This window comes from Chroicocephalus ridibundus, chromosome 8 (assembly GCF_963924245.1).
Source record: "Chroicocephalus ridibundus chromosome 8, bChrRid1.1, whole genome shotgun sequence".
Taxonomy (NCBI): domain Eukaryota; kingdom Metazoa; phylum Chordata; class Aves; order Charadriiformes; family Laridae; genus Chroicocephalus; species Chroicocephalus ridibundus.
The window spans coordinates 1,292,254-1,316,647 of NC_086291.1; the positions used below are offsets into that span (position 1 = coordinate 1,292,254).

The following is a 24,394-nucleotide window of genomic DNA, read 5'->3' on the forward strand; positions in this document are numbered from 1 at the left end:
GGCAGGGGCTGGAAGGTCTCCCCGGAGCCTTCTCTTCTCCAGGCTGAACCCCCCCCAGCTCTCCCGCGGGACCAGGACGGGCTCACCGCCGCGGGAGCTGGGCACTGGGAGACGCAGGGACCCGGAGCTGGGCTTGGCTGCAGCGAGGCTGGGGGGTGAGAGCCGCGGATCTGCTTCCATTTTACACCACCCAGCTTTTTAGCGAGGCATGAGACAATCAGTATTTTCCTAGTGGAATACGATAAAAGGGAGGAGCAAAGATTGCATTTGTAAGTCAGCTACTGCACACAATAGCAGATAAAAAAATTATGAAGCGCTCGTCAGGCTCAAACGCGTTTCAGTGTCTCACAAAGACGTGCCGGCAATGGCTGAGAAGCTGTACCAGTACAAGCCGCATCAGCTTCACTGGAGTTAATGCCTCCGAGGCCGCCAAGTCCATAAATGCCCAGGACCCCGGGCTGCCGTGTCCCAGCTCCGCCGCAGACGGCCGGCAGCAGCGCGAGATGCAGCAGCTTCACATTTCTGTGCTGGTGGTCAGCGGTGACAGCAGTGGCCAGTCTGCAAATCTGCACGACGGGCGAGCGTCCGCACTGAAACGGAAAGTATGCACAGTATCACTTGACATTCTCTAGCTATACGAGTTTATACAATTATGACAAATAGCGTATTTCAATTACAGCAACTTTCCTGTAAGTAAAAGCTGGAAGTTTCTTAGAACTATTCTGACTAATGTGGTACGGCTCTTGGCTGCGCTACGGCTGGAAAACAGAAAAAGCCCTTCATCAAATGGTTGCAACTGCGACTGCAGCCGGTAAATGCCAAAAAAAGCTGAAGTGGTTTTACACTGCAAGAGGGGAGACTGAGATGAGATGTGAGGCAGAAATTGTTGGCTGTGAGGGGGGTGAGCCCCTGGCCCAGGTTGCCCAGAGAAGCTGTGGCTGCCCCATCCCTGGAGGGGTTCAAGGCCAGGTTGGCCGGGGCTTGGAGCAACCTGGGCTGGTGGGAGGTGTCCCTGCCCAGGGCAGGGGGTGCCACTGGGTGGCCTTTAAGGTTCCTTCCAAGGTCCCAAACTGTTCTCTAATTCTAGGATGGTACAAAAGTCAGAAAGCAGACAGATGAGGATCACTCTTGTGCAGAGCTTAGAACAACATCCCAGTCCCAAGTGTTTCAGCAGAAGTTGCAGAGGTGACATTTTCTTTCAGCACAGGCCACTAGCTCCTGTAGCCAAGCCCAGGAAGGAGGGCAGGAGCCGTGCCCCGTGGGGAGAAGGTGGGCACAGCCCCGCAGCAGGCAAGGCAGGAGCATCACTTGCGAAGCCATCTCCGCCATTCAGGATTCAGCTTTTTCCAGCAGAACCCCCCTGCAGCCGGCAGCGCAGAGGCTTCCCGAGGAGCAGGGAGCTGCTGCTTCTGCTCCCGAGTGGGGAACCGCACCTGGAGAAACGCCTCTGGAAGTGGCCACCAGCGCTGGTGGGCGAAGCACGCGCCCGCAGCCTGGTCTAATGGGAGGTGTCTCTGCCCATGGCAGAGGGTTGGAACTAGATGATCTTTAAGGTCTTTTCCAACCTGAATTCTGTGATTCTCTCGGAAGCGGCGTCTCCCCTGCCCCAAACGGGCTCCTGCATCGGCCTTTTGCTTCCCACCCTGGGCCAGCAAATCTGTGCACTGCCGACGGGGAAGGGCAGGCGCTGGCAGGGCTTTCAGTGTCCAAAGCCAGCTCTGCTCCCACGTATTCCTGAGACACCCCCTCCCACCAGTGTAAGGACAGGGACCATCTGCCGTTGGCATCCCCCGCCCCGGGGATTCGCAGCAGACCAAAGGGCCGGGGCAGGGACCAGAGCTGGGTGTTGGGCAGGAGCTGGGGCACCACAGCTCTGCCGCTTCCCCCCGAACGCCATCAGCCACCTCACGGGCTGCGCTTTCTCCACCAGACACGGCTTAATGGGGCTTATTTCTAGGCTTAGTGCTACACAATTATTTTCCAGGGAACAAATGTAATCTTTATTCAATACAAGCCTGATCTGGGCCTCAACATAAGAAAGACATTCCCCTTGAAGTGTAATGCAATCTGAATCCACAGCTGCAAAATCTAATGAAAGGATGAAACGCGCCCTTTTAACTTCAGAAAGAATGTGATCTGTGAAAGGCGTGATGGATCTGGAGTCAGCGCGGGAGACGGGGCAGAGGGGATGACTCCAGGGAAGGCAGAGAAAGAAGGGATATTTAGGGAAGATCTCAAAGGATTATCTTCTGTTCAGATGTATGATCAGCCCGTTGCATTCTCATACCATTCACTTCACCCCCTGCCCATAAGGGGACCGGTTTCTGGCGGGCCCAAGGTGGGGCCAGCCCCCGGTGGTGGGGAGGACGATCTTAAGGCCGGCTTCAGGCCGATACTGCCTGTGTTAAGAAAATCACTGAAGGATTCATTGAGAGCGTACCTGCTGGCAGTTTCATCTCTCCTTTCCCCAAATAAACATTATAAAGGAAATTCACGTCTGCAGAAGGCAGCAGCCAAAGAACTAGGAAACACACAGGCCACTCATTTGATGGTAGATACTCCTTTGACAGAAACCAGACACTCGTGTCCCGTCGCCAGCAGCCGAAGACCAAGCGTTGGCAGCGCAGGGCCCGGGGCTGGTTGCACAGCGCGGTGGCTGCACACTTATCTGTGTTTTTCTGGTGTTCGAGAGACCCTCTGCGGCTGGGCTTTCACCGCTGACCTGGTGTAGCCAGTAACCAACATTTTGGAGAAACAAGAAAAACTAACCCAAAACGTTGCACGCAATGCCCAGCAACCTCGCCAGCCCCGCCACAGGCTGCAGCGTGTCCTGCCTGGCCGGGAGAGGCCGGTGGCTCCGGCAGGGCCAGCGGGTTCAGCACAGGAGCCCATGTCCCCAGCCCCTACATCGTGGCTCTTCAGAGGATGGTCCTCAGGAGTGGCCCGTGCAGACAGCAGCCGTGGCTCACAGAGTGCCCACGTTTGTGCGCTAGACCCGGGAAAACCTCAGCAGAAGGATGAGTATCCTGACTGTGAAGCCGTTTTACATAGGAACACTTAAAATTTGTTGACTTGATTGCAAGAAGATAAATAATTCCTGAGCTGGAGCAAGGCTGAAGGGGTCAGCTCAGCCCCTGGGCCACCAAAACCAGCCACATCAAGAGCGCAGGTCGTGCCAGGATGGCAGGACCCAGCCTGTGACCACCCCGCTCCCTGCCCCAGGGCTGGTGGGTGTTGAGTTCTTGTCCCCCCCCCCGCGTCCCTGACCTGCAGCTGGGCCCCCCGGGGCTCCGCTCTCCCCCCTCCGCCCGGCCACCAGCCAGGCACAGGCACTACCGCAGCGCGGACGCTCCTGGATGCGACATTTCAGCGAAATCTTATTTTGACATTTGTGATCTAATTTGGAAGCATTGATCAAGGATATATTCAGACAAATAAAGAATAATGACGGGGAAATTACTTCTGGTTCCTGATCTCCTGGGAAGGGGGAGAAACACAAGCTGCTCACCTTGGACCGCTTCACCCTGCTCCAGGCGGGACGCGGGTTCCCAGCCCGTCACTGCCACCTAAGGGTGCGCATGGTCCCTTCGCGTCTCCCCATCAACCCCTCCCGGCCACAGGCACATCTTCAGTTTGTCCTTCCTAAAAGCGCCCGCGTTCATCACTCATTACATCCCTGTTAGGGAAGCTGCTACAAGAACCATCCGGACTGGGAACATAGAAATTAAATCAGGTATTTAGTCTAAAAATGTTGTAACCACAAACGCGAAAATTTAAGGGAGAGCTTAACGTGGAAGAGAAGATGGTTTTCACTGGAGCGGGGAGAGTGATCAGTTCACACAATGCAACCACAGTGCCTTCATCACCACTTGTGGGCTTTTTGAAAAATAACACGAGCTCCTCATTTTCATGCCACCTACCAGCCCGCGGCCTCTGCCGCAGCTTACGCATTTCGCACCTGCTTTTATGGTGTACTCAGCCACGCAAACCGGGAAGCGAGGTGTTTGTTGGGTACACGTACCTTCATCTCAGTTTTCCCAGGATTTAATCATTCTAGATAATCAAGACTGCTCTGTTTGTGTGTCAATATATGTAATTGTTCGCTAGGCACGGTGCCTAGACAGGTTGACAGGATGGTCTTTGCACTCTGTACTTCTCACCGAAATGCAGTATTGACCCGCAATGGAAAGCAAAGTCTGAATTTTCGTGACAACAAATAGAAGCCTTTACCTGCTGGAGCCCTGCCGAGCGCAGAGGCTGCGCCGGGCTCGGCGGTGCCTGCGGGCAGTGGCAGTAGCACCCTCCGTGACGGTTCCCCTCTCCGCGACACCGGCTCCTGGTCCTTGTGCCACCGCCGCCGCTCGCCAAAGCACGGCCCCACCGCTGCCCACCTGCCCCATCACCCCAAAGGTGGGCCCTGGGGGCTGACCCGCTGCCCGCCCCGCGGCGTCTGGAGCTTGCCAAGGTTTCTAAAGCTGCACTCAGAATTATATATGCAAAAGCGTACTTGATGAAGTCCTTCCGCAGAAATTAACACTGATGCACTGCTTATGCCCAGAGTCGGAAACAGATCCGGACTGTATGGGAACAATATTTATCCTGTAGGAGTTAATGAAAAGCTACTTGCAATGTTTTGCTGACCGGCTAACCGAGAATGACTCAAAGGAACCGTTCTGAGATCAAATACAGTCATTTCCATCCCACGCTCAGCCTCTGCCCGGGCTGTGCAGAGCCCCAGGGCTGGATCCTGCTCCAGCAACAGCCGAGTGACCCCCGCTTGGGGCTATCCCCCCCCAGCCCCTCCGCTCAGCTGCACATGGCCTGGTTTGAGCGACACAGGACTCATTTCTCTTCCAATGCTGGGGAAAACCGCACTTTTAGCAGACTCCAGCGTCGGAACTTGTGCCAGTGTTTCCTTTACAGCCGGCTCTGGGGTGTGGGTTTCAAGGTCTCAGTGTTTCCAGCTCCCCAGGTGCGGGGACGAGGAGGAGCGAGACCCGGGCGCTGGCCCCAAGCTGCCAACGGGATTATTTCACACCGTGAACGGCACATCCCACAGAAATGAGACAGTTTGCTGAGGATTTGCTCGTAACAAATACCTGTCGCACTCGTGCCTCTTGTGGTTCCTCAGCAGAGACGTCCAGACGCGCCGCGGGGAGCGGGCGGGAGGGTCTGTCCCCAGGAGATGCCACCTCGCAGGGCGCTGCCCCGCCACACACCCCGAGCCAGCAGCGCCCAGAGGCCCCTGAATATTGCAATCCGCGTGGTAAGTTGGTACACATTAGAATTTACATCTTTTGCTCTTGACAAAAACAAAAACATCAAGGACATCATTTTCCTATAGGAAAATTCAAACAAATCCAGGGTCATTTTAGCACCTGATTTCGAATGCAAGTGGATATATGCAAATGTCAAAACAAGTAATACATCAGGGAAATTCCAGGCATATTTTAATTAAAATGATTCCCATTCCAAATATAAACCAAATCATTACCGCAATTAACATTACATGATTTTTTTTTTTAAGGGAAAGGAGCCTCTTTAGAAAGTTACTATTGTTTACCGGGCATTGGATTTTGCTTCATTTTCAATACTCATAAAATAGCAACAGGTGAAAAAGCATTTAACCACATTTCCAATCTAATTTAAGAACAACATCTAAGTTAAATCAACAGTTTTTAAGTTGGATCGTTGGATTAGAAGAGATGAGACAAATGACCTGTGCGTGCTGAAGAGCAGTAACAGAAACCAGCCCTCTTGACCTGCCACCCTCGCAGCACCACAAACGGGAAACACTGATGTCCGCTGGGATAATATTCCTGAGCGTGCACCATGGCTGCGCTCAAACACAACTTGCTGCCTCCAGGAATCCCAAGGGATTCCGACAGGACGGGAAGGGGCCCAGGGGAGGGCAGGGGCTGTGCGCCACAGGTCCACGTACAGCCAGACGGCAGCAGGGTAAACGCACAAAGTGAGGACCCCCCGGCATCCAGCGTCGGATCAAACAGATTGCAATTCTCGAAGGCAAATCAAAGGAAAATCATTAGCGATTTGGCTTTCTGTGTCATCTTCCTCAGGCATTTCAACGTCCAGTTCCAAGTTCCAGTTTTAAACGTCAAGCTTTGTGGTCTGCAAACTGCAACGAGACGGGAAAATGAGAGATCGTTATGTTACGCACCTACATCAACCATGCACTTTTTTTTTGTCTTTTCATAAATAAGACACGTTTTAGCATTAGATTATCTTCATGCTCTGTGCTGGCATATAGAAATACATGCAGTTACTGTTGCTAATTTTCTCTATCACCAAATAAAAGAGAGAGAAAAATAGAGAGAGAAAAAATTTCCCACCCATACAGTACATCAACTACCTCTGTGACAACTGCTGCGGGACTCAAGCTTATGCCACCAATACCACCATGTTCTCTCTCACAGACAAAACCACTCCAAACACCTCTATTTTTTAATTCTTTTGGGGGGGTGCAGGTGCCCGCAAGGATGCAGAGGTGGCAGAGGAGAAGAAGGTAGTGCTGAACCTAGTTCTGCCTCGGCCATTGACCTGGACCTGACCCAAGGTCCACCAAAGCTCATGAACTCTGTCCTCGGCATTGCAAGGGCTACTGTGGAGTCACCAAATCTGCAGGATTCCCACTCAAAAACACCCAATGCGTTATGGTGCTCCTACAGGACGAAAGCACAAGTTGGGAGAAGGGAAGAAGGAAACTTGTGCTTTTTTAGTGTGGGTGTTTATTAAACTTTATTCCAACACTTGCTGAAGCCCCTCTTCAGCACGTTCCTCGCTGCAGACCTTGGCTTCTCTCCTTCTCTTTGACCCCTTGCCTACCCACGGCGCGGCAGAGAGCGTGCTGCCCTGATGAAATGTTGTCACTGCCTGCTAGCAATGTGTCCAATGCCTACATTTGCCTGTGCGGGAGCAACGTGTGACCAAGTGGGTACAAGCGGGCTAGGAGCACGTTTAGATTTCTTAAGTCAAAGGTTTTGACTTCCCAGGAGTGAAGTTCTGCATCAGGCAAACAGGATACTTGGGAACGGAACCTAAAGTTGTAAAGACAGAATAACAAATTGTACGGCTGGGTTTGTGTGACTGTAGCGGGCAGTCCCTGACAACAAAAGCTCCTAAGAAGAACGAAAGATACAGTACACATCCGTGAGCAATGGGCATCCTGAGATCTCCAACGCCATTTGAAAGGCTTTGCTTGCAGCCATCCCATACCTCTGGGCTCTGTTTGCTGCCTGCCAGGATCAGGAGGAAATTCTCCTTCCTCTCCTCAGCGCATAATTATGCTTATGAGGGTTGGAAGAATTTTAGTCTTCCATTGAAGCTCTGGAGAACAGACAAAATTAGAGGTTGTGATGGAGTGTCTGTGTAGGCTTAAGGCATCTGGTTCACACGCCTCAAGCACACATTCAGATCTAAAGCTGCCACGAGATTTCACATCAAGAGGAATTCTCCGGCGTACCCGAAGGTCAGGGACCTCCTCCTGGGAAAAAGAAAGGTCCTTTCACACGACATGATCTGCTTCCTAGGATCATCTGGGAAACTCACCTAACAAGTTATCTGCAATTGAAAAAGCAAAGACATTGGCAATGCCTTTGATAAGTCACAGCATGATGAATACGAAGTACAGTACGACACAGCACATTCTGCAATGAAATACTGGCACATCAAACCGCAAGTCCGCAGCTTCCAAAGGAGATCCATCAGACTGAGGTACTGGTTCAAAGTCAAGTGCCCTTACTATATATTTTTCAGCTATGACTAATCCTTTCCAGGAAAAATAAAAATGATTAAAAAAAAAAAAGAGCTTGCAAAAAACCCCATTATTCCTTCAGTCACAGCATTAGCCCATCCAAAGCAAAGCTCAACGTTGTGTAGGACCAAAAGGCAATACACCTTTAACCAGCCTCTCCCTGCACACACGCCCGTGTGTATAGTCGCACTCAAACACACACCCCTCATGTATTTCAGCAAACCTGCCTTGAGATGAAAAGGCACAATATGGCACCACATTAATTACCACGTGTAAAAAACAATTTTAATCTATTGTCTGAAATCACAGAATGGTCTGGGTTGGAAGGGACCTTAAAGGCCACCCGGTGGCACCCCCTGCCCTGGGCAGGGACACCTCCCACCAGCCCAGGTTGCTCCAAGCCCCGGCCAACCTGGCCTTGAACCCCTCCAGGGATGGGGCAGCCACAGCTTCTCTGGGCAACCTGGGCCAGGGGCTCACCGCCCTCACAGCCAACAATTTCTGCCTCACATCTCATCTCAATCTCCCCTCTTCCAGTTTTAAACCGTTCCCCCTCGTCCCATGGCTCCCCTCCCTGCTCCAGAGTCCCTCCCCAGCTTTCCTGGAGCCCCTTTAGGGCCTGGCAGGGGCTGGAAGGTCTCCCCGGAGCCTTCTCTTCTCCAGGCTGAACCCCCCCAGCTCTCTCAGCCTGTCCTCCCAGCAGAGGGGCTCCAGCCCTCCCAGCATCTCCGGGGCCTCCTCCGGCCCCGCTCCAACAGCTCCGTGTCCTTCTGCTGTTGGTGCCCCAGGGCTGGAGGCAGCGCTGCAGGGGGGTCTCACAGAGCAGAGCAGAGGGGCAGAATCCCCCCCTCGCCCTGCTGCCCACGCTGCTGGGGATGCAGCCCAGGCTGCGGGGGGTCTCTGGGCTGACAGCGCACATCGCTGGGGCATGTTGAAATACAGAACTCTGGGTAGAGGAGCAGAAGTAGTACTTATAAACGAAACAGCGTTACTCAAATATTGGACTTACTGCCTGATAGAGGCTATTTTCTTGAAGGTCCTTAATATATTTCAACCCCCTCTAAAACTATGACATGAAAAATCTGACACACACCGGAAGCACTTTGGTGCCTGTATGAGAGTCTCCCCTCAGCCCCAGGGACATCCCAGCTCCTGTGTCCGAACCCATGTCAACTCAAATCGTCACTGACAAGGGCTGTAAACCTTGCCGCACAGAGAATCCAAACAACAAAAGCTTTAAAACCCTACACACACTCTGCAAGGTACACTAACGAGTAGTTTAAAAATTAAATGCGGTTAGAATTACCAGCAGGCAGTTTAGTGAGAAAGGCAGAGGACTGAAAGAGAAATTATTTTTAGAGCGACAGCACTAAGGTAACAGCCCACTCACGGCAGCTTTCAGAGCTTGGTCTAGGTCTTCCAGTAAATCTTCTTCATCTTCCAAACCAACTGACAGGCGAATTAACGTATCACTGATTCCAAGAGCTTCTCTATCTTCTTTAGGCACCGAAGAGTGAGTCATGATGGCCCTGGAGGAAAAAAATAGCCTTTTTTCTAAGAAGAGTTTACTTTAATCGGTAAAGATCAAAAAAATCAGTTTCCTGCCAGCAACCCCTGAAATTTCATAAAGGCGTTACACCTTTTGCGTACCACCTGCTGCTTAACCCACAGATGGAAAGAGATCCTACTATCGGTTACTGGAAATTACACGAACTGCAGAGAACTCAGTGACTTGTATCTCCCAGTGTTTCAATACAGTATGTCCAAGCTACAAATGATGAATAAGAAGTGGATGCTTAACGATCTGGAAATGAAAAAGGAGGGGAAAAAAAAATTTCTTCCTCTTCCTTCCAGATACTATTTTCCAGAAAAAAAGCTAAAAAAAATTCTAAAAGCTTTACTTTAAGCATGTGGAGAAACAGCTATAGTATACAATCTCCAGCATAAAATCTCCAGGGTTTTTTTTAAACCTCTGTTTTCTCAGATCCCTTATCAAACTGTACCACTGATGTCGAAGGGTTTATTTTCCCCAGGTATGGAGGATATAGGTAAGAAGCTATTTCCCCCATATGCTCAGCCACTCACATCCACCAGTCAGCAATTACCTTTCAACTGCTTGAGTGCTTTAAGATGTGCTGTTATTCTAAATTGAGTAACTGAAATGATTTAGCACATAAGTTTAGTCATAACTTCCCATGTATCTTTTTGAAAAGCAAATTGGATTTAAGTAAAATAACCTAATTCCATAAAAATCCTGCGTTTAGCCTTTTAACCTAGACAAGGGCAACTAAGTATTTCTAAAATCCCCACAAAATGTACCTGGGATGGAGAGAGATGCGTTCGGTGTAGCACACCGACCGTGCCCTCTTGTGTGTGCAGGCAGAACGGCAGACCTCGTCCCTCAACACTGTGACCAAATCTGCTCAACGCTAGTTTTTCATACACAGGCTGATTTCTTGGATTTGTTATCATAGCAACAAACGGCGGCTCAGTCTCCCAGTTAAAACAAGGAAGCCTGGAAATTCTTTCATCATTGCGTTCTTATACTCACAAAAGTCACACTCACTTCTGGAGCAGCCACTGGGGTTTGCGCCATACAACATACCATCCTGGAATCTCAATTATATGCAAAATATCTTAGCTTTGTCTCCTCGAAAGTTTTAGAACTCCCAGCAAAATAGAGCAAAGTTTTTTGTAGCTCTGCAGCTTTTTTAGACTTTGAAGATGAAGAATGACTTACGGATGCTCTGCCAGGCTTTCATATCCTCCCAGACTCTCAGCCAGTGCAAAAACCTATGGGAAAAATTAAACAGAAGTTGACATAAGAAGTGTAAAGTTATGAGTGTACTCCTGGATGCCAAAAAGGCTCTCTAGAGACACAGCTGCACTCAAACACGGATTCAGGATTTCTCTGCTGTGAATGCGCTTACTGCCCTCAGCATCTCTCTCCAGCCCTGGTTGCTCATATTGACTTTTTTTTCCTTTAAAAAAAAACCACAACTAAACCTATCAACCAAAGAATCCTCTTCTCAGCCTGATTTAAGGAAACAGCTTTACTGCTGTACCAACCTGGTGACAAACTGATGGTTATCCAGGTCAAAGGGCTGAAGTGAACATACTCGCAGGGACTACTTCTGGAATGTACTCTCTGATGCTTTTTGTCAAAGCTGGTAGATCTCCTGTGCCAGGATCAAACGCTCTCTCTCACGTAAAAGGATATTTTTGGGGAAAATCATATTTTTAGTAAATTCATTTTCAGTTGATGATACTAGCTGGCAAGTAAGTAAGACAGGGCGGAGAAGGAAGTTCTAATTTACCTTTGTCAAATATTACTGATTTATTCTTCCAAGAACAAAACAGCAAAAACACGAGCAGGATGGAAATTAACCAGAGATCAAGACTAGCAGACACATTAAAGAGCACAGGCAGAATGAATACATTGCAAAGACAAAAGCAAAAACCTATGGTTTAGGTAAAATAAACAAACAGCTACGCTCCAGACGGAGGGAGTCCCTCTTTGCTTCGTGATTCATGGCATTTCTCAATGGGTTTTTCTCCTGATGAATACTTTGAAGTATTACAACAGCGTTACACCGGCCACAGCTTCTCCGCTTTCAAATACTGCACGTATTTCTGCAAAAGGCCCTTTATGAGAAGCAATGCCTGAACTAACCTGGATATACTACACCCTGCTGTGTAAATAAATACTTCAAATGAGCTGAGGCATCTTTTCTTCCCTCTCATTAGCCTCCCATTTACAAATAATCTATTATTTAGAGATGGTCACACCCAAAGACTTCAGGAGCTTTGCAAGTACAGAGAGAAACTCTCCCCGCCCCAAGACAAACCACTTCCTTTCATTATCACCCTCAGAAGGCTCAAGTCCCTCTAAGGTAGCACGTATTCACTGTCATTTACCTTTAAGTTCTTGAGAAAGGCAGCAGCGTGTTTGAGATTTCCTTTAATGTAGAAGGTTATCATCCCAGGACAGCCAGTGCACTGCCGCTTGACCAACTCATGCTGAGGGTGTGAAGGCAAGCCTGAAATTTGTACAAGTTGCTCAAAGTTAATTACCATCCCTTCAAAGGGGGAAGCAGCTCACCCTCAGCTGCGGAAACAGCCCATGGCCCAGGTGGACACCGAAGACAGAGTGACACAATGGGAAGGGCGAGCAAACGGCACGTAGCACGGCAGTCCCCAAATCCAGCCACACTCCAAGACGTCACCCGCTCGGAAGCCTGGCCAGCCTACCTGGGAAAATGACTTTCTCCACCCGGGAATCTGACTCAAGAAACCGAGCAACAGCTAACGCGTTGTGGAAATGCTGTTTCATCCGGATTTGCAGGGTCTTCAAACCACGATTGCACAGGTAACAGTCAAAGGGAGACGGAACAGCTCCGAGAGCTACAGGAATTGAAACAAAATTCCACTTTAAAAAAAAGGCATTTTTTATTTAGTAAAACTAAACACAGTCCTAATTTCCAAAATTTCTAAAGTTAGAACAAGACAAGTGGAAAGACATCTGATGTGATCTGTCTTCCTCATCTCATACACATGGGATGCCAATTAATGAGCTGAATTAACATGCTGAAGATCTTCGAGAACTAAATTTATTAGATAATTAAATTTATTAGATAATATGCCTTTACTTCTGCTGTAGACAGAAGGCAGACAGAACACTGTACAGAAATTTGTTACAATTAAGAGGCAGTAAAATTGTTAAAATCAACCTATATATGAAAATTCTACACTAGGCATATCCCCCAATGCATGAATGAGTTTAAAAACCCCAGATGTACTTGACGCGAGCGAGATGAAGTTAAGTAAATGCATACTTTAAAGGTTTGTATGCCTCTCTGTGTATGAAGTCAAGTGAATATAGGAAACGACGGTGCTCTTTCTGCCCGGGTCTCAAGGGTAACTGCAGAGAGGCTGCGAGCGGCCGTGCCCCGTGCAGCTGCGGCGCTGCGGGGGCAGACAGACGGCAGCCGCTCTGCCTCCCACGCTTCCCGGACGTGCCACATCAGGGACACGCGTCTTGGGAGAAGGCAGGGACAGAGGGGAAGGGCAGTCCCATGGTGTCCTGCATGCACGCACCCACCACTGGACAATTCACCCCACTCCCCGGCACCTGGAGACCGAACGCTGAACCACCCACGCTGCTCAGCATTTTTCTTGAAGCAGTTAGGAAGTGGAGAACAGTATCACTAACTTTATAAAGAGAAAAACTACAGAGGCATACCGGAAGTTATCGTGTTTGCATAAGCCCCCTCTACGTACCAGTGAAAGGCAGGGAAGAGAATTCAGGCTTCTTACACCTATGTTACCGCTTTCTCTCCAGTCATTTACACTTCTGCACATGGAAGTGCCTGAGCTACGTCTAAATAAAGCTAAATCTAAATAGATTTCATACCTGTGTGCATGCAACATGCTTCAAATTTACCAGCTCATAATGGGAACACAATTCATTTTAAGGTATTTCCTATATTGACTACTTACAGTTTTGTAAGAATTTGAGCCTTTCGTAGAGATCGTCACAGTTTACCGAAACAAGTCCCATTACAACATCACTATGCCCTAAAAATTCAAGGAGAAGACAAGAACAGAGTCAGCCACTCCATCTGCTCTGTTTGTTCTGCCACAAACCCTCATTTTCTCAGTCTTGGTGCTAATACAGTCCCATTTTTGTGAGACGCTGGGTTCCTTCTCATTGCTACGGCCATCCTTCCTGTGCAGCATGTGAATCATAAGGCAGATTTCAGCTTTTTCTAAAGCTCTGGTCAGCAGGGTGCTCTGCCCCCAGACACTTCCCAAACACCAGCAAAGAACACCGCCAGAAAACTTCCACTTTTATCCCCACCACCAGGGACCTGCAGTTACAGCACAGCTACAGTCACGTTAGCTCCGAGTCTGGGCTGTCTGGGAAATGCCACGGTGAAGGTGCTGTGGGACATGCACCAACAGCCGTATGAAGCCTCCTTTGAACCTTAATAGAATTTCTGGCAGCTACTGTCTACTGAAACCACTTGCTTTGTTGTAGCTAAATTAAAGACAAGGTGGCTATAAACACCTCTAGGTCTATTACCTGAAGTCAGGTCAATAATCCTTCTCTCAGGGATAGTTCAGGAGCTACAAAGACTAATGGTCTCTTCAATGCTCCATCTCATCTAATGGTCCATCTACGAATTACTGGCAGACACACTGGGTTTTCTGAACTGCCCGCAGCCAGAACGGCTTTTAAATAGCCAGCCTGCGTTGCTCTGAACTCGCATACTTACCGTTCATGTATTTGGTTGCAGAATACATACAAATATCAGCCCCCAGAGATAAAGGACGCTGAAATGAAATGAAAATAATAGGTCCGGTTAACGCTTGTTTGCACTCTGGTCCATTTGAAGCTATTCAGAAAGGCTGTGATCCAACACAGAAAATAACAGTAGGTGGAGAAACTAAAAAAGACACGAAAACTTAACACAGAACACCTTAAACACAAAAACCTGAGAATGAAGATAGATAGAATATGTGACAAAAACAGTAATACAGGAAAGCACTCTGAATTCAAGATAAGTGCAATAAAAAGAACCCACAATAAAACGTGATTTAAAAGCACTGGTCTAATTCCCACTGGCTTTAGGGAGAGGAGTGATTGAATACCTCCAACACACAGCCCGTTCATATTTGTGAAAAAAATAGTTATATTGCTTAGCTGAGGCAGGGATAAGTAATGGTGTTTACTCTACAGTGTATTTCCTTAGAAAATGAAGACCTCAACACAGCCTGCAAAGCAAAAAATGGCAGTGTTTTCTATCTATCAGTATTGGTGACACTGCACCGAAAGAACAACAGAAACCTGAAGAAAGCGCAAAGGGTTCTGCTTGCCAGGTCCCTCTTCCCTGACCTCCCGGCTCTCCTCCCAGAAGCCTCGTTAAGCTGAGGCAAACTGAGATGTTGATGGGCATGAAGTAATGAACAATTTATTTTTTTTAATCAGTCACAAAGTAAAGGACTTTGCACATAATATAAACATACTATAAAGACTGAAGAGTATCAATATGTTAAAAGGTAACAAATCAAGCAGATTTGGAATAAAAGACTGCTGCTGCCAGATTAAACACGGATGTCTGTTCAAGGAACGCGGATAACGTGCATTCCCGGGGCGCAGCCAGAATGGTAGCATAAACCCCGGTGCCTTTTACATTCAATATTGCTGTGCAAGTCACTGTAAAATTATGATCTTTTTAGTGCAGTGTATCAGCAGCAGTCTGGAGGGGTTGAAAGACATTACCTGTTCTGCTTACTTGGAATTAATCGTTACAACCGACTTTCTCTTAGCACCAGGCCAATAAAAGATACATTAACTACCCCATACACCCAGACGCTCACTTCTCTTCTCTCACACACATCTTTCTGAAGTAATATACACAAACTCAAGTGCTGCTGCTTTAGCTAAGCATTAACACTTTCTGTAAAGCTTTCTTAATCTATTATAAAGATCTCAGTGCCCTTAACAAAAACAAAGACACCCTGCCTTTTGCACCTATAAAAAAGTTTTACTTTAGATCTAAAATACAAGGGATTAGCTTAGTCACTCCTGGGAAATACATATGAATATTTCTAGCCCACGTTAAGATGAACAAGACTTTGAGGTTTATTATTCCAAAGCATTTTTAGAACTTAATAAATTGTCTTCACTTCACGTACTCTAGTTATGAAAGCAGAAAAGTTATGCCAGTTGTTCGAGATCAAAATTACAAATTTCTAAGCCACACATTTAGCAACATACTGAAGAAAAAGGTAACTTGAATGTCTCAAAGAAAGATTTAACAAAGTTTGCCTCTTTTACGTTTTTCTTCCACTACCTTTTTTAGAATATCAAGTGTCTCAGAACAGATCATAAACAGCATATACAAAGGAATTAGTATAAAAAGGCCAAAGTCAGAAAACAGGACACTTTTAAATAGGCCTGTTATGATTTCCACCAATGAGAGCTAAAAATACATGGTTTTTGAATTACAGAGAAGCCGTTCTCCTAATGGCTTACCTCACTTGATTCGGTGTGTTTACTTGACAGCTGAGCCATACTGGCTTTGCTGGTATCATACTGGTATATGGCTAGCTGTACAACACTTTGCATTCCATCTTTACTAATGTAAACAGCAGCAGTACATGGGTTGTATTTAGAAACAGAACATAGATCAGAGCTACAGCTCCTTGGTGGTGCTTCCATTTTAAAAATGTATCTTCGAATACACTGAAATAACGGGGAAACGCTAAACAAAGGGCTCACCTGGAAATATGCAGACATAAAAGTGTTGTCCACCACGAGAAGAACATCTTTATGCTTGTGTACTACATCTGCACAGGCCTGAATGTCAATGACCTTCAGCGTGGGGTTTGTGGGCGTTTCAATCCAAACGAGCTGCAGTAATTCAATAACAGAAAACGGCGATTTAGGGATTTTACAATGCTGGTGATGATACATCTGTAAGTCATAAGGGCTTTTAAATGTTACCTCGCTGAGCGTCGGCTGCCCATGCAGGTTTGCAGACTGGGAATAAGAAAGGCAAGGTTTCTTGGGAGAGGTAACGTTCTCCACAAAAACAACTGATACACGGCAAGAACATCAAAGCTTTTGAAAACCTAAGTGCATCACCTCTGAGGAAGCCAGACATAGCCAGAAGAAGGTCTTTACGCCCAAAAGTTTGTAAGACTTTTCCAGCTGAATTACCTCCCACTAGAGCAGGGGAACATCTGCTCCAGTGCCATGGAGCACCTCCTCCTCCTGTTTCTCCTCCCTCTGCTGTTTCTCACCTTTTCCCTCCTCCTCTCTCTCTCTCTGTGATGTTTTTTGCCCTTCTTAAAATGTTTTCGAGGGACCACAAACACCACACAGTGGCCTGCAGTGGGGATGTGCTGGAGCCAGCTGTGCCCCAACCTGTCTCCGCCAAGGCTACCCCTGCAGCCCCTCTGCTTGACACACACACCCAACACAACAGCAAGAACAAAATTATTTAATGACATTAAGCAGTAAGTTCAGCATTTTCCCTCTCTCCTACCTTGGTCTCTGGTGTAATTGCAGCTTCCAGGCATTCCATTTTTGTGCAGTCAACAAAAACTACATTCAAACCCAGTTTCATGGCTACTTTCCTGAAGTACCTGTTTGTGCCTAAAAAAACCCAAAGAAAAGCAAACCAAACAAAACAAAAAAATCAGAGACACAAATTGAAACAACTTCCTTAACTTTCCTTCACTGATCTCCAGCCTCTTGTATGCATCCATAGCAAGTCAGGAGGGTGCAGCTTTACGCTGTACACCATAAATGGCACATTAGTATTTTTTTTATTTCTGAAAGGTTTAAAGATTGCTGAAGATTGCATGATTTAAACATCATGGAAAAGTAATAATGGGAATACGGAATCAGAGTGATTTATGAAGTACTTCCAATTAATAGCTGTTCAGGGCTTTTTTAATCAGAAAATTAAAAAGACCCCTTTTAGTTTGCCTGCTTCTAACTTTTCCTCCAGCCCTTTGCCATGCACAAGCTAGTGGTTCCAGTTTTTATATCCTCTTTCCCCCACCCCACTCTAAATAACTCTTCTCCACCACAAAGTTTCAAATTCTTTTTTCTATTTAATAAGCTTAATTGAGAATCTGGGAGAAGAAGAATCAAGGGGAAGACTCCAGCTACTGTGTTTCGCATCATTCCATTAAACAAACATGCAGCAAGGAACACAAAAAAGTGATTATCTCCTTTCTTTCTGTCTTTGAAGCCTTTCCTTGGAAAGATTAAAAGAAGAACCGAAAAGCAACCAGTTGATCGCTAGATGTGCAACACACTGACTATGTGGCAACACTGCCTGGATTAAAAATTAATTCATTAGGTCTTTTTGCCAAGGTTATTCAGCATTTACTCACTTATGCTGAAGAGCAGTTTGCCATCTAGCCATAAAGTCATAGTATATGCAGGGTGCGATTCTGTGTGCAGAATGCTACGTCTGAATGATTTTTATTTTTCTTAAGGAAACACTTTTATTTCTACAATATAGTATCTTGTGCTGTGAGAAGCTATTCAGGCGTGGGAAATTTTCACATAGGCTGTCAACTCTACAAATACAAACCACAGAAAAAAAAAATCTGATGTACTTTTAATAATAGCACACAGCAAAAAAACTTAGATGGAAATGGAAGATTACACTGAAAGTAGCCCTTTTGAGAAGTTACAGCAATAGCTCAGAACTCAGAGGTGTCAACTACCCACAGCTCCTCCTCATGCCTCCCAGAACTCGGCATCTCTTAAACCCGCCCCAGGCGATGCGCTTTCCAGCACTGCCCGAGAGTTTTGCCCTTTCTTTCACTGTTTTTCTGACAACCTTGAATACTGCGGACTCACATGAGTTAGCAATCACAGTACTGCTGTCCTCTCCAACCAGGCTTTTTAAAAAAAAAACATACTAAAAGCTTGCCAAAGCTAGTGTACCCTCGAGGGAGCAGGGACACACGCCAGCACTCAGCACCCAGTGACACAAAGGCTGCTATTCAAGGCCAGGTTGGACGGGGCTTTGAGCAACCTGGTCTAGTGGGAGGTGTCCCTGCCCAGGGCAGGGGGTGGAACAAAATGATCTTTAGGGTCCCTTCCAACCCAAACCATTCCATGATTCTATGATATCACAGGCCTGAAGTGTGCAAGGCTGCACAGGGCAAGCACAGTGGAGGAGTAAACCCTGCACAGCAAAAAGGAGTCAGGGTGGGCAACAGCGAGGAAGCAGCTGAGAAAGGACCAGGCTGCAACGTAGGAGAACGCAAGCAGAAAAGATGAGTAGGAACAGGCGGAAGAGCACAGCCCAGGAGAAAAGCAAGCAGGGACTTAGGGGACAAAGAGCTCCTAATATCCAAAGGAGGAATGAAAGGGCTGGACACATACTGGCCACAGTAGCCAGTGGCAGATCTGTAGATGTACCACCTCATGGGCTGTGAACTCTACTGAACAAGGCTGGCTGTGGGGAAGCCAGTCTCTTTACAACAAAAGTATGAAAAAAATTCAGGGAACAAACAATGAAATTCAACTCTGCAGAAACCACCACAGGCTGAGGCTTTAATGAGCAGGTGAACTGGTTTGGCTTGAAAAATACACCTATGGGCCTTTCTGAAGTGAGGAACTGATAATACGCTTTGGTCAAATGACTTTGATTTACCAAGGTCTGTGGTGGGAAGGCTGTAAATTAAAGGAGCAGATTACCAGTAGGGATTCCTGCTCTCTTCATTCAGCTTGGCTCCAGATGTACTTTGGAGAAGAGCTATCTGGCATGACAGAACTAAGACATTAAAAGCAAATGTGTGTATTTATATTTGATGTGAACAAGCATAGAGAACTGACTGGCAAACAGTAATTGCTCTTAGCGATGGGAAAGGTGATTACTCTTGCTAAAAGGTTTTCCAGCTATTGCTGGGGAAAACGCTACTTGTTGCTGGCCTAACCTCCCTTTGAAAACAAAGCAGATTTGATCTCCTGGTGTAAGGCCATGGAGATGGAGGGAGACATGCTCTGCCGATCAGGGAAACACAGGAGTTGGGCACTAAGGACACTGATTGCCACAGCCTATCCTGGCAGACTTCCCTGCTATGGGCTTTTGGGTGGCATCAACCTTTTGAAGGACTTCAGCAGAGGTGGATGAACTCTCTTTGTTCCCAGGGAGTTTCTTAGAAGAATGGATGAAAAAAAACCCCAAACTATGCATGATCAAAACCTAATAGTGGGCTGCAGCATCACTGAAGCATTCAGAAGACATGGGCATAACAGATGCAAGTTGTGCTTTCAGGGAAGATGACAGCATGGTTGTCTGAAAATGCTGGCTGGTGAAGGGTCAAACCTAGGAAAGGAATAGTAGAAATACCAGAAGCTGGAAAGCTTGGATACATTGGACTACAGGGAGTCCTGCTCTGCAAACACACCTGAGCAAAGCTAGGATGTTGCTATTTTCCCGTCGTTCAAGCATATATTACTAGTTAGCTATATTTTTAAACCTCCACATAGTGCCGCAGAATGTTTCAGTGTTCGAAATTCTAACACCAAAATCAGACATGAGTGCTCTGTGTCCTCATGAAGTGAAAAGGCTTTAAAGAAAAGTAAGGTTCTACGTGGGAAATTCAGAAAGTTCATGAGAATCACAATTAGGTACGTTTAATCATTTGCACAATGAAGATCAAAAACACACTTGTGCTTTACATACCTCCATAGACATCATCCATGCAGATAATTGTATCCCCAGCCTTTAACAGGTGAGTAATATTCAAAGTAGCAGCTAAGCCAGAAGCATAAGCTAAACCTAAAACAGAAAAGAAGAAGTGGCAGACAGACTGTATTTTAATGTGATACAACCTTGTCAAACTTGCTTTCGCTTTTAAAAGGAACCTGTTCTGTCACCCTCACTTACGCTATCTCACTCCTTTAGTGGATTTGGTAAAAGCAGCAGCCTGGTTTTGCGTGGGGTGGGACCCGGGATGAACACTGGTGACCCAGTCCAGCAGCAGCTCCCGTGGGGCTCCCACGCCCCACTGCCCTCAGTGCTGCTGCCCAAGGGGGAATTCAGTTTAGCTTAGGCATCAAATGCAGCGAGAGGAAGTAAAAGTCACTCCAGAAAGTCCAATGATTGAGCTGAACTTTCCAGAACGATAAGCGTTGGACTCTTTTCACACCACGAAGCAGCTCTTGCCCATAACCAGTACTCAGCAGCTGTGAAAGCCTTGCTGTGATACAACTGCTGCCAACAACTCCGTTGTCCAAGTTCTTGCTCCCCAAGTTACACCTGTTGCAGACACTGTCAGGAGACACACATGCTGACATATTGCTTGAAGAACCTATTAATTGCTTACAGTATTTAGCTCCATCTAGCGCTGCCACAGCCTTCTCCAGGCAATTCCGGGTAGGGTTTCCACTCCGGCTGTATTCATAACCCTATTGTGAAAGCAAGAAAAAAATATAACTTGAGAGAGCATTGAAAAAGTTTTGTACGATAATAGTCCTACATTCCTTGAAAAGTCCTCGCTCTCAACACTGAGGGTACGCATGCACCTCCTCCAAGAACCACAGGCTGGTTTTCTGGCTACGTCAAGCTGGTGTACATGACATCCGACTGGCATCCCCAGCCCGAAAATGGTTTCTAGGGGTGTACTGGGGGAAGTATTGTCCTGCTAGCCATGCTTTCCTACTTTTTTCTAAACATCCATCTCTGGTCACTGTTGGAAAAACGACCTTGGTCTGACACAGTTCACTCATTCTTACTTTATCAGCAAGAACGTGTCCCATCCCCATGACGTTCTGCTTGAAAGATGCCACAGGGCACTGGCCTGTGCCAACCTCTACCTATTAAAAGTTGCTGAAAGCTCAAAAGTTTCTGTGGTATGCAGTCAGGCCAAGTTCCACATTTCAGTGCAACAGCTTTTAAGTGAATACAGAGAAAATTTAACAAGAAAAGAAAACTCATGGATGCCTTGTTACACAGAGAACCTGGCTAAGCATCCTGGTATTTGCACACTTTCAGGATTTCTGCTTAATGACAACTTCATCATATTCAGGAATCTGGCAGACTGCTCTCATGGAGCTTCTGGCAAGAACGTGGCCGCTCTGTCATCAGCAAGTGAATACAGCAGTGTGTGCCTCCTCCTTCTGTAGTCATCTTCAACAAAGCTTGCTACTTACAAGCATTCACAATTTTAGTCTCCATAAGTGATTTAGTGTGGAATGAAAAGATCACGAGGCAAATTCCTATTGCCCAACCAGTGCACTATGATGTTCAGACCTTGTCTTTGGAACATATACTGATTTATGAGTTGTCATTTCCCTCGTACACGCATGGTAGCCATCAGAAACTTCATGGCTGTTCAATGCAAACACTTCCAGTATTTTCTACAATACATCCACAACGTACTTATGAAATATTATGAAAGACACGGAGCTGCTGGAGCAGGGCCAGAGGAGGCCCCGGAGCTGCTGGGAGGGCTGGAGCCCCTCTGCTGGGAGGACAGGCTGAGAGAGCTGGGGGGGTTCAGCCTGGAGAAGAGAAGGCTCCGCGGAGACCTTCCAGCCCCTGCCAGGCCCTCAAGGGGCTCCAGGAAAGCTGGGGAGGGACTCTGGAGCAGGGAGGGGAGCCATGGGACGAGGGGGAACAGTTTAAAACTGCAAGAGGGGAGATTGAGATGAGATGTGAGGCAGAAATTGTTGGCTGTGAGGGCGGTGAGCCCCTGGCCCAGGTTGCCCAGAGAAGCTGTGGCTGCCCCATCCCTGGAGGGGTTCAAGGCCAGGTTGGACGGGGCTTGGAGCAACCTGGGCTGGTGGGAGGTGTCCCTGCCCAGGGCAGGGGGGTGGGACTGGATGGGCTTTAAGGTCCCTTCCAACCCAAACCATTCTGTGATTCTACGTTTCATTCAGTCAAGTGAAGCAGCCTCTTACACAATCTGTAAATGTGAAGATGTATTCTGCCTGGTCCCAGGGGGGCGAAGTAAAGCATTGTTATCCTGCAGCCTTCAAGGAAGTTGCTGGCTGCACGCAAACCGCCGGATGCAGGCCTGCGCCGTGGCGGGGTGACCATCGGTGCCCCGCACCCGCCACCCATGTGGCAGCAGCGCGGGGGCTGCCGAGGGGCATCGGGTGCCCCCCTGGGTGCCCTCTTCATCCACCTTTCACACTGAAAATTACCCAAAACCTGCCTTCCAGCCCACGGCGGGAGAACCCCCCTCTGCCAGTGAATAAAAAGATGTTCGGGGTTTTTTTTTCCAGGATTTAGCACGAAGGGAAGTATTCCCACGGGCTGCAAACCGGGAGCCCCCCTCCCCTTCCAGGGGCCGGCCGTCTCCCCGCGCCCCCGGCCGGGCCATGCCCCGCTCGCGCCCCCAGACCCCGTCCGAGCGCGGCGTCCTTCACCCCGGGCGGTCCGGCGGGGCCGAGCCCGGCTCGGCGCGGGGCCGGCGGCCGCACTCACCGCGTGCTGCCCGGGTCCCTGCTGCTTGAAGGTGGTGGAGAGGGAGATGGGTGGCACCACGGCGGCCGAGCGCCACTGCTCGGGCTCCTGCCCGGCGTGGATGGCCTGCGTGGCGAAGTGGGCGAAGGCCGGCAGGAAACCCCGCGCCCCGCCGCGATCCATGGCCGCGTTCCGACTGTCGCCGTCGCCGGTGCCGCCGCCTGAGGGGCCCGGCGCGGGCGGGGCCTCGCCGCCGCCTCCCATTGGCTGGGGCGAGGCGGGGCGGGGCCGGGCGGCGCCCGCGCCGCAGGGAGGGGAGCGGCGGCCCGCGGCGGCACCGCCCGCCCGACAGGGGGCGCCGCAGCACCGCAGCGCGGAGCGAGCGGCGGCGCCGGCGCCTGTTCTCCGCCCGCAGCGGCGGCCCGGCCCGCCGGAGGGTCAGGCCGGGAGAAGCCGTGCCCACCAGGGGAGAAGCGGCCTGGCAACCCGGCGACCCCTGGCCTTGGCGGCAGGACGAAGAAATGGCGGGACGGCCTTCGGCCGGGAGGGCGGCCGGTGACCGGGGCTCCGGTGGGCCCCACCGAGCCTTCACCAGGGAATGGCTCCTTACGGCCGCCGCACCAGACACAGGCCCAGCCGGGTCACACAACCGAAACCCAGATCCATGCGGTTAAAGAACTTCTTCACAGCGCTTACAGCTGCTTGCGTTTCAGGCTGAATTTCAGGCAGTCCCAAGCGCCAATCCAGGCTGGGGGGAGAATGGACTGAGAGCAGCCCTGGGGAGAAGGACTCGGGGGTGTTGGTGGGTGAGAAGCTCCACACGCCCCGGCAACGTGCGCTGTCAGCCCAGAAACCCCCCGCAGCCTGGGCTGCATCCCCAGCAGCGTGGGCAGCAGGGCGAGGGGGGGATTCTGCCCCTCTGCTCTGCTCTGGGAGACCCCCCTGCAGCGCTGCCTCCAGCCCTGGGGCACCAACAGCAGAAGGACACGGAGCTGCTGGAGCGGGGCCAGAGGAGGCCCCGGAGATGCTGGGAGGGCTGGAGCCCCTCTGCTGGGAGGACAGGCTGAGAGAGCTGGGGGTGTGAAACACTGGCCCAGGTTGCCCAGAGAAGCTGTGGCTGCCCCATCCCTGGAGGGGTTCAAGGCCAGGTTGGACGGGGCTTGGAGCAACCTGGGCTGGTGGGAGGTGTCCCTGCCCAGGGCAGGGGGTGCCACTGGGTGGCCTTTAAGGTCACTTCCAACCCAAACCAGCCTGTGATTGTATGAATTTGAAATAATTTTTGTACCACTTGCAGGTAAATACAGAGCAAAACTGAATATGCTGATTATTTTCATCCATTTTTCAGCCTCAGCACGCAGCAGACACCTGAAATTTGGAACGGAGGAATTTAGCCCTGTGGTGACAAATCGCTTTCCTGTCGGTCTGTGGAAAATCGCTGCGTAAACCCCGTGGGCAAAGCTCTGCTCTGAACCCACCACACGGGCAGGACACCAAGTCACAAAGTTTCAGGTGGCCAGTGAATCTCAGGCAGTACCATAAAGGGTCCGCTTTCTTTTTATAATAATTTGTATTATGAAATCCAGGGTAGTCAAACTGAGAGAATGGGGAAAATGGAATTATTTCCTCTTTATACCAAATTTCTACCTCTACCTCCAGTTTCACGTTACGG

The 24,394-nt window shown here is 48.8% G+C and overlaps 1 protein-coding gene across 1 annotated transcript; it reads right to left on the bottom strand.

The window, feature by feature from the left end:
- Positions 1 to 5,428: 5,428 nt before the first annotated feature.
- Positions 5,429 to 22,964, bottom strand: CTH (cystathionine gamma-lyase). The gene is made up of 12 exons (XM_063344753.1): positions 22,747 to 22,964; positions 20,642 to 20,723; positions 19,999 to 20,094; positions 16,828 to 16,937; positions 16,059 to 16,190; positions 14,050 to 14,107; positions 13,271 to 13,348; positions 12,023 to 12,175; positions 11,690 to 11,811; positions 10,512 to 10,564; positions 9,162 to 9,300; positions 5,429 to 6,136 (listed from the first exon to the last, which is right to left on the bottom strand). The coding sequence occupies exons 1-12, from the start codon at positions 22,906 to 22,908 to the stop codon at positions 6,116 to 6,118; spliced, it is 1,206 nt and encodes a 401-aa protein (XP_063200823.1). The 5' UTR covers positions 22,909 to 22,964; the 3' UTR covers positions 5,429 to 6,115.
- Between the last annotated feature and the right edge of the window lie 1,430 nt (positions 22,965 to 24,394).